Raw genomic sequence first — 9,815 nt, 5'->3', positions numbered from 1 at the left:
AAAGTGCCAACCTAGGACACCCGGACTTTTGCAGGAAAGGAAGAAGCAGAAGACTGGGACTTGTCAGTGTCTCCAGGGCGCTCCCGCTCCCGGCCCCGGCCTAGCCCACTTCTATACAAGGCCTGCTCTGCCGGGTCTCCACCTCCCTCCCACGTGGCAGGCGCAGAGGGGCGCATTCCCGGGCTCTGATCTCAGCAGCCCGGAATGTGGCTGATAAATCAGAGATAACCCTGCGGGGCAGGGCCGGCCGGACACTCAGCTCCAGGATAAAAGTCCACAGTGTCCCGAGGAGGCAGGAGGAGCACCCGGCAGGCTGAGGGTAGGTGGGAAGCAAACCCAGACGCATCGCAGCAGCAGCCTCTGCCAGTTCCTCCAGAGACATGGATCCCCAGACAGCATCTTCTCGGGCGCTCCTGCTCCTGCTCTTCTTCTTGCACCTGGCTTTCCCTGGAGGTCGTTCCCACCCGTTGGGCAGCCCCACTTTGCCCTCAGACTTGGAAATGTCCAGGTTACAGGTGAGAGTGGAGGGCAACTCAGGGGGATTGGACAGCAGCAGTGAAAGGGTCCCCACCTGCTGTCCAAAGAGGCCCTCACCTTCCCTTTGGAATTAGTGATAAAGGAATCAGAGAGTGGAGAGACTGGGTGCCAGGACCCAAGGCAGTCAGTTTACTTGGGTGCCATGAAGGGCTGGTGAGCCCAGGCGTGGGGCCCTCAGTCTTGGACTCCCCCATCCATTGTAGGAGCAGCAAGGCCATTTGCAGGACAAACTCTTGGAGCTGCAGGCAGAGCAGACATCCTTGGAGCCTCTCCAGCAGAGCCCTCATCCCACAGCTGTCTGGAAAGCCCGGGAGGCAGCCACAGAGGGCATTTTTGGGCTCCGCAAACTGGTCCTCTCCACTCTGTGGGGACCACGAAGTCTCAAGCCAATGCGAGACACTGGCTGCTTTGGGCGGAGGATGGACCGGATCAGCTTCTCCAGTGGCCTGGGCTGTAAAAGTGAGCACCCCCTGCCATCCCTCCCGCCTGCCCCCATTCCAGTGTGTGATGCTGTTAGAGTCACTTTGGGGTTTGTTGTCTCTGGGAACCACACTCTTTGAGAAAAGGACACCTGGACATCACTTCCTCTTGCTGACAGCCTGCAGGGCCAAGTGTTGCCTTTGTGGAGTTAGTAAATGTGGGGCTCATTCATTACCATGCCTGCAATACCTTCTCCCCACCTCCTACCTCTCTTATCCAAGGGGCAGAATCTCTCTAGGGGTCTGTTTATCATTTGGCAGCCTCTCAGTGGCGCAGAAAAAGAACCAAACATTTCCTCCTGGTTTCCTCTAAACTGTCTATCGTCTCAAAGGCAGAGATCAGGATCACCAGAGTGATGATAATCCCCGATTTACAGATGAGGAAACTGAGGCTCAGAGAGTTGGATTAAGCCTCAAATGTCTGATGACTAAAAAGGGTGATGAGTGGCACACAGTGAGGGAAGCTGAGCCCCTGCTTCCATCTCTCACCCTAACCATCATCACCTCTCTTTCCTTGACAGGGCTGAGGTGGCAGTAAGAGGAAGTCCTGGCTGCAGCTACCGGCTTCTGATTCCACAAAGGGCTCTTTCCTCAACCCTGCGACCACCTTTGAAGTGACTCCTATTTATTTTTATGTATTTATGTATTTATTTGACTGTTTTATATAAGATGGTTTCTTAACTTTGAGCACAAAATTTCTATGGTGAAATAAAGTCAACATTATAAGCTTTTGAAACTGATTTGTCTCGGTGCATTAAAACTAATCCCTCATTTCAAAGAAACCAACAAAACAAAAACCACAAAGCTCTGTGATCTCAAGGCATCTTCATGGTTGGATGGGGACATGGCCCCAGGAGTAGCAGGCTTTCTTTTCTTTCAGGGTTTTTAATGCTCTGAAATGTTCATAAATATTGCAAACGCTTGAGGCACTTGGGAGAAACGGTTTTTCAAAGCAGGACAGTTTCTTCCTGGGCATGCAATGGCCCTGACTTATTTGAGCAACTTGAGGGCAGGTGCCCAGCCATTTTCTCCACTCATCTTTGCTCTGCCGGGAATCCCACCATTAAAGCACTCTCCCTGAGGATTATTGTTTTCGGGTCTCAGCTAAAATGTTAGCGATTGGGGGCAGTGTGTGCGTGTGTCTCTGTGTGTGGCTCATCTGCATTCCTCTATGGGGGTGAGCCCTCCATCCTGCCCAAAAAATCTCAGCTTTAAACTCCAATTCCTGGTGTCATCCTGCAAAGGAGCCTTCAAAACTCCAACCCACAATGTGAGAGGGTCTGGCAATTGGCCCAGCTTTCCAGGATGCCCCTCCTCTGGGGCTGTATCAGCTCCTCTTCTCTTTGCCTTAACCAGTTGGGGGTCCATCTCCTCTTATGGGTCCCCTTCCCACACACCCTGCAATCCATGCCTCCCACTGTGCTGAGTTCCTCTGCTTTCAGATTCCTGGGAAAGGTCTCATGCCATTCCCTTTCTCACAATGCCATTTATAATTCCAGCTCTGCTGAGGGGTAAGGCACCATGAGGTCCACTATTGTTATGCCCATTTTCCAAATGGGAAACAGACCCAGGAAGAGCAAGCATCCTACTCAAGAACACACAGCCACTAAGCACTGCTGCTGGGGACTGAGCAGAGATTCAGGTGACTCTTGAGCCTGTGCTCTCTGACTCTTCAGCCCCACACTCCTGGCCTCGAACTTCACTCTCAAGTCCTTTCTGATGTTCTCATTGGATGTTTCTTTGAGTGAGAGGGAACTAGAGGGTGGGTTTTTGTGTTATCATTTTAACTCAGTGTGCAACTGAGGATTTATGAATAGCTAATGACATAAATTAAGATTGTCTAGACCAGGCATGGTGGCTCATGCCTGTAATCCCAGCACTTTGGGAGGCTGAGGCCAGTGAATCACCTGAGGTCAGGAGTTCAAGTCCAGCCCCCTGAACATGGTGAAACCCTGTCTCTACTAAAAATACAAAAATTAGCTGGATGTGGTGCTGTGCGCCTGTAATCCCAGCTACTTGAGAGGCTGAAGCAAGAGAATCAGTTGAACCTGGAAGGCAGAGCTTGCAGTGAGCTGAGATTATGCCATTGCACTCCAGCCTGGGTGATAAGAGTGAAACTCCATCATCTCAAAAAAAATAATAATTGTTCAAAAATGAGGTTTTAGGCCAAACACAGTGGCTTACACTATAATCCCAGCATTTTGGGAGGCCGAGGCAGAAGGATGGCTTGAACCCAGGAGTTCAAGACCAGTCTGGGCAACATAGTGGGACCCCATATCTTAAAAAAATGAAAATGAAAAAAATTACCTGGGCATGGTGGTGCATACCTGTGGTCCCAGGTACTCAGGATGCTGAGGTGGGAGGATTGCTTAAGCCTGGAAGCGGGGAACCTGCAGTGAGCTGTGATTGTGCCACTGTACTCCAGCTTGGGTGACGGAGAGAGACCCGGTCTCAGAAAACAAACAGAAAAGAGAATAAAATAAATAAAAGTGAGGTTTTAGGGACAGCTTATTTTTTAACCAACTATGAGTCATGTCTAATGACCTGGGGAAAGCAATGAATAATTAGAATAGTTAATATTCATAAAGTCCTCATTCATGTACCAGGCATAGTCAGATAGGCCTTACAAAAACTCATTTTTTTTTTTTTTTTTTTTTTTTTTGCGACAGGTCACATTCTGTCACCCAGGCTAAAGTGCAGTGGTGTGATCTTGGCTCACTGCAACCTTTGACTCCTGGGTTCAAGCAATTCTCCCACCTCAACTTCTGGAGTAGCTGGGATTACTGGTATGCACCACCACGCCCAGCTAATTTTTGTATTTTTCGTAGAGATGGGTTTTCACCATGTTGGCCAGGCTGGTCTCGAACTCCTGGCCTCAAGTGATCCTCCTGCCTTGGCCTCCCAAAGTGCTGGGATTACAGGTGTGTGCCATTGTACCCGGCCTCTTGTTATTTTAATCTTTCCAGAAAGATGCGTTGGTGAATGCAGAACAAGGAGATGTAGTCCCTAGCTTCAGAGATGGAAGAAGCTTCAACAGAGCATGAACTGGCTTTTTCAGGTCCTAGCACTGAGGTCACAGACGTCAGGACTGCGTTTGGGCCTGAATGCTTCATCTCATGTCAGCAATTTTGCACCTGGGACAGTCTCAAGGAATGCTAAGCCCTTCTCCCTCCCTCTTATGGCTGCTTTGACCCTTCTGAGAATGATTTGTGGCAAGGAAAAAAACTGCATTTCTCTTCCTGCAGAGCTGGGTCTAAACCAAGTCATGAACTTGGTCATTTGTCTTTATTCATATTGTAGCTCTCAGCCTCTCTCTAGGATTTTTCATCTACTGCCTTAGCTTAAATAATCAATCTTACTCCACCAAGTGATCCATTTCTCCCTTGGATCTGGAGCCTGCCCCGTATAGCTCCTCAGAGTGTTTCTAGAACCAAACTCAGCATCTGCCCTTGGATGCTGGCCCCGACTCTCCTGCCTCTAGCTCCCCTGTCTCTGCCTCGGCAGAGGCCTATAGACCCTGACCTCACTGCTTCAACACACATCATTCCTTTCATCCAGCAGCACCACACTTTTCTGCCTAAGGACTTTCTCTGGCAGCCGAAGCCCGCTCAGCTCCTTGGGGTTGGCAGGAAGTGCAGTGCCCAACCAACATCTGGCAAGAGTCAGTATTTTTTTCTTTTTCTTTTTTGAACAGATACAGAGTCTTGCTCCGTCACCATGGGTGGAGTGCAGTGGCATGATCATAGTTCATCATAACCTCAAACTCCTGGGCTCAAGCTATCCTCCCACATCAGCCTCCCAAGTAGCTGGGATTACAGCAGCATGCTGCTGTGTCCGGCTAATTAAAAGAAATTATTTTTCTGTAGAGATGGAGAGTCCCACTACGTTTCCAAGGCTGATCTTGAACACATGGCCTCAAGTAATCCTCCCACCTTAGCCTCCCAAAGTGTTGGGATTACAGGTGTGAGCCCCTGCACCTGGCCAGGAGTTGGCATTTAAAGACCCAGCTTGTGCCTGGTGCCTCAGCTCACGCCCGTAATCCCAGCACTTTGGGAGGCTGAGGTGGGAGGATCCATTGAGTTCAGATGTTCAAGATCGGTCTGGGCAACACAGAGAGACCTCATCTCCACTAAAAATCAAAGAAAAAAATTTAGCTAGGTGTGGTGGTGAACATCTGTAGTACCAGTTACTTGGCAGGCTGAGGTGGGAGGATCACTTCAGCCTGGGAAGTCAAGGCTGCAGTGGGCTGAAATTACCACTTCACTCCAGCCTGGGTGACAGAGCAAGATCCTGTCTCAAAAAAACAAAATAATATGATAAAATAAGTTTTAAAAATGAAAGTAATAATAATAATAAAATAAAACAGAGCCCCATCTCCCTTGAATCACAGGTGGCACATGTCTTATACCTGTTCCGAGTTCTCTGTGGGAGGAGGATTAAGTACCTCTTTTTTGTTTGTTTTTTTTTTAAGACAGGGTTTCACTGTGTTGGTCAGGCTGGTCTTGAACTCCTGACCTCAGGTGTTCTGCCCGCCTTGGCCTCCAAAGTGCTTGGATTACAAGCGTGAGCCACCACGCCTGGCCAGGATTAAGTCCCTCTTGACCAAGGTGGTCACTTCTTTTTTTGTGGCTGCATCACCCCCAACCTGGTCTCCAACATCACGTGGCCATCTTCTCTCTGTGTGTCTCTCCTCCTCCTCCTCCTCCTCCAAGGACCTATAAGGTGGTGACTTCTATTTTTCCTGCGTCTCTCCCCCACTCTCCACTGACGTTTCCTGGGATTGTCTCCGAGATTGGTCACTAATACTGGAATCCTTGTCTCCGGTTCAAGGGAACTTAATCTAAGACACTCCCAAGTAAATCCGACTTCCTGCAGGGCCCCGCCCTTGATGAATGGAGACCTTGGAATCTTCCTTGATTCTGTTCTCTGGCTGGACCACCCAAAGCACACACTGTGCCCACCGCCTCCTACCTTGTAGCATCTCCTGTACCCCATCCTTCCCTTCCTGGGTTTGGCCCTCACCCCTCCTGCCCACATTGCAGCACCAGATTCCTGACTGGCCTCCCCACTCCAGGCTTCCCACTCTGGCTCTTTCTGCCTCAGGGGAGAGAGAAGAACCCACGTGCTTCTCAGAGTGTAGCTCTGCCTCCTTGCAAGGGCCTGGGGAGGGCAAAGTGCAGTGACGGGCACTCAGATAGCTGTGGAGGAAGGCAAACTCATTGATTCAGTCATTCAGAAAATATTTTCTTTTTTTCTTTTGCAGAGGGAGTCTCACTTACTCTGTTGCCCAGGCTGGAGTACAGCGGTGCGATCTCGGCTCATTGCAAACTCCACCTCCTGGGTTCAAGCGATTCTTCTGTCTCAGCCTCTTGAGTAGCTGAGATTACAGGCATGCACCACCATGCTCGGCTAATTTTTGTGTTTTTAGTAGAGAGAGGGTTTCTCCATGTTGGCTAGGCTGGCCTTGAACTCCTGGCCTCAAGTGAGAGTGTGAGTGGGACCCAGAGACTTACTTCTTTTTTTTTTTTTTTGAGATGGAGTCTTGGAGTCTCCTTTTGTCATTCAGGCTGGAATGCAGCGGCACAATCTCAGCTCACTGCAACCTCTGTCTCCCGGGTTCAAGTGATTCTCCTGCCTCAGCCTCCTGAGTAGCTGGGACTAGAGGCACCTGCCACCATGCCCGGCTACTTTTTGTGTTTTTAGTAGATACAGGGTTTCACCATATTGGCCAGGCTGGGCTCTAACTCCTGATCTTGTGATCTGCCCACCTCAGCCTCCCAAAGTACTGGGATTACAGGTGTGAGCCACGATGACCGGCCCAAAGACTCACTTCTAAGGGCCACAGAACAGCACGACATGAAGAATGCGATGTCACTTCTGAGATTAGGTTACAAAGAGACTGTGGCTTCTTCATAACTTCTCTCTCTTTCTCTATGGACCTAATAGAAGACAGTTGCTTCTCCATGGAAAGACCCATGCGGTAAGAAACTGATGTTGGCGTCATCCACCAGCCAGTCAGGACTTGCAGCGTCTGCCAAGAGCTGCAGGAGTGAGCCTGAGAGCACATCCTCCCCCTGCCAAGCCTTGAGACATCTGCAGCCCCAGCCAATGCCTTAACTGCCCAGCGGCCCCAGGCCAAGCAGGGCCAGATCCCTGAATCACAGAGCACAGAGACGATGAGGGAATAGACACACGTTGTATGAAGTTGCTAAGGTTTGGGGCGACTTGGTTTTTGTTTTGTTTTTTGAACTCCTGGGCTCAAGAGATCTTCCTGCTCAGCCTCCCAAAGTGCTAGTGTTACAGGTGTGAGTCACCATGCCTGGCTTTTGTTTTTTTGAGACAGGTTTTCACTCTGTCACCCAGGCTGGAGTACAGTGGCTTGGTCATGGCTCACTGCAGCCTCAACCTCTCAGGCTTAAGTGATCCTCCCACCTCAGCGTCCAGGGTAGCTGGGACAATAGGCACGCACCACCGTACCCAGCTAATTTTTTTGTATTTTTAGTAGACGCAGAGTTTTGCCAAGTTGCTCAAGGTAGTCTTGAACTCCTGGGCTCGAGTGATCCTCACGCCTCGGCTTCCGAAAGTGTTGGAATGACAGGCCTGAGCCACGGTGCTGAGGCTGGGGTGACTTGTCACTCAGCAGTAGTTTACTAAAACATTCTCACTCTTTTCCCCCTCACTCTTGCTTCCTTTGAATAGGAACCCCCACAAAACTTCAGCAAGTGACCTTTGCCTTGAGCTTTGTTTTCTAGGGAAACTGTCCCCAAGATTCAGCCCCTAGTGACCTCCATATTATACCAAAGAAACAAAATATCATTTACAAAGTCAGCAGTGATCAGCCCTAAATATGCACCAATTTCTCCCAACTGGGGCTTCTGCTTTGGACCATGTGGGTCTCAGAGGATCCTGCCATGAATGCATTGGGGTTGTCGTGCCAGCTCTGCACACGGGTGACATTGTACACTCTGGGGCTCCCTGCAGCAGCCCACGGCATTTCCCCGGAAAATCATGAAGCCAAACTCTGGGCCGGAAGCTGGTGACACCCGGATTCTGGATTCTCACATTCATTTGCAGTGCTCCACCTATCATATGACTAAGATGACGTCTTTCCAGTGATAAAGAAATAAAGGGCTTTTGAGTTTTCAGTCAGTGGGAGAGGTGGGGATGGGGGTGGGCCTGGCTTTCTGTGCCTGTTACTTTTCTTCTCTCTCACTCCCACAAGCTGCTTCTAACCACCTTATTAAATACTAGATCCCCCACACTCACCCCACCAGGCTGAGCGGGGAGCATGGAAATGAAATTTTACATCAAGCCGCTTTCTGGTTTGCACTTTAATAAGATCTGGGGTAATAGGTGCCGTTGAGGTTGAGGATGTTTGTGTTTTTTCGGGGCTCTGTAGGTGCAGGAGATGATGGTTCTATTCAAAGCCCTCAGGGCAGCACAACTGAATGCCCATTTCCTCCCTGCACCCCGCAAAAAAGCCTGGCTAATAGAGACTCAGCAGAGGACACTCACATCCCACTCCAGTTTCACTCTGCAAAAGGACAAGTGATTTTAATAAAAGGAGGTGGGCAAATTCTGGAATTCTCTTTCTGGAACCCTGGATGGGACTTCCACTTCTCCTTGGGCTACCTACAGACTTCAGCAGTGGCTCAGGACAGAGGAGCAGCAGCAGCTACGGAAGTCCCTGCTCTTATCAAAGGCCTATCTCAAAGGGCATCTCCAGGAGACAGGCGGTATGATGCACGCAGCACCAGCATGCATTTCCCCCACTGAGGGGGCTTGCTGGATCCTCTTCGCTAATAATAACCCTGCCAACTGAGCAATTAAGCTGTGAGCACATTCCAGGGACTTGTCAGGATATGAGAGGTTTTTGCCCTGCAAGCTCCTACTTAGAATTGCACCCATTTCAGGCTGGGTGCAGTGGCTCACTCCTGGAATCCCAGCACTTTGAAAGGCCAAGGCAGGAGGATTACTTGAGCCCAAGAGCTCGAAACCAGCCTGGGCAACATAGCAAGACTCTGTCTTTATTTTTAAAAAAAAAAAAAAAAAAAAGAATTGCACCCATTTCAGATTTCAATTTGAGCTTGGCTGACCCAAATCAATTGCCAAATCTGTGTCTGTTACTTTTCTTCTCTCTCACTGATACAGGCTGCTTCTAATCACGCCGTGAAATATGAGATCCCCCCGAACACACATCCCCCAAGGCTTGCCAAAGAGGGCCCCTTTTGTCTTGTCTTAGAATAATCTCACCCTGGATACCTCTTGTGACCTCTGGCCACTTGCTGCCCTGATTTCCAACTTTATGGCTGCATGACATCCTGACCACCTAGTCAATCATGAGGTCAGCACAGCTCAGGACAGATTTGGCCAGGACAGTGCTGGTCACTCAACACACATTTTCTGAGCTTCCGAAGACTGGATTAAAACACATTTGGTGTAGAAATAGGTCAGAAGAGCAGCCGAACACACACAGACTTGGTAAGCACACAAAAAATTATAGTCCCAGGGACACAGGGAAGGTGAAAGACCTCCCTTGGGGCATCTGAAAGATAGGGAATGAGGGTTTAATTAGGGAATGCAGCTAAGAGGTGAGGAGGCTGTACTTTATGTGAAATAGACTAAGATACGGACATCAATGTCAGACCTGGAGTTCCAGTCCTGGTTCTTCCACTTAGGTAGTTAGTGGCCTTGGGCAAGTGGCATAGCCTCTCAGGCTCAGTTCTGTGCCTTTGTAAGTAAGGACAATGATATCTACTGCCTGGGGATGGTGATCAAAATAAAATCATTTCCATAAAG

At 49.4% G+C, this 9,815-nt stretch overlaps 1 protein-coding gene across 1 annotated transcript; it reads left to right on the top strand.

Annotated features, from left to right (window-relative positions):
* The first annotated feature begins 268 nt into the window (after positions 1 to 268).
* NPPB (natriuretic peptide B) lies at positions 269 to 1,752 on the top strand. Its single transcript, XM_003936019.4, has 3 exons — positions 269 to 515; positions 741 to 996; positions 1,538 to 1,752. Exons 1-3 carry the CDS (start codon positions 381 to 383, stop codon positions 1,552 to 1,554), a joined length of 408 nt encoding a protein of 135 aa, XP_003936068.3. The 5' UTR covers positions 269 to 380; the 3' UTR covers positions 1,555 to 1,752.
* Positions 1,753 to 9,815: the final 8,063 nt, after the last annotated feature.

This window comes from Saimiri boliviensis, chromosome 11, assembly GCF_048565385.1.
Source record: "Saimiri boliviensis isolate mSaiBol1 chromosome 11, mSaiBol1.pri, whole genome shotgun sequence".
NCBI classification, from domain to species: domain Eukaryota; kingdom Metazoa; phylum Chordata; class Mammalia; order Primates; family Cebidae; genus Saimiri; species Saimiri boliviensis.
Note: the sequence above shows the minus strand (reverse complement) of the source record. Positions and strands in the feature narration are given on the sequence as shown.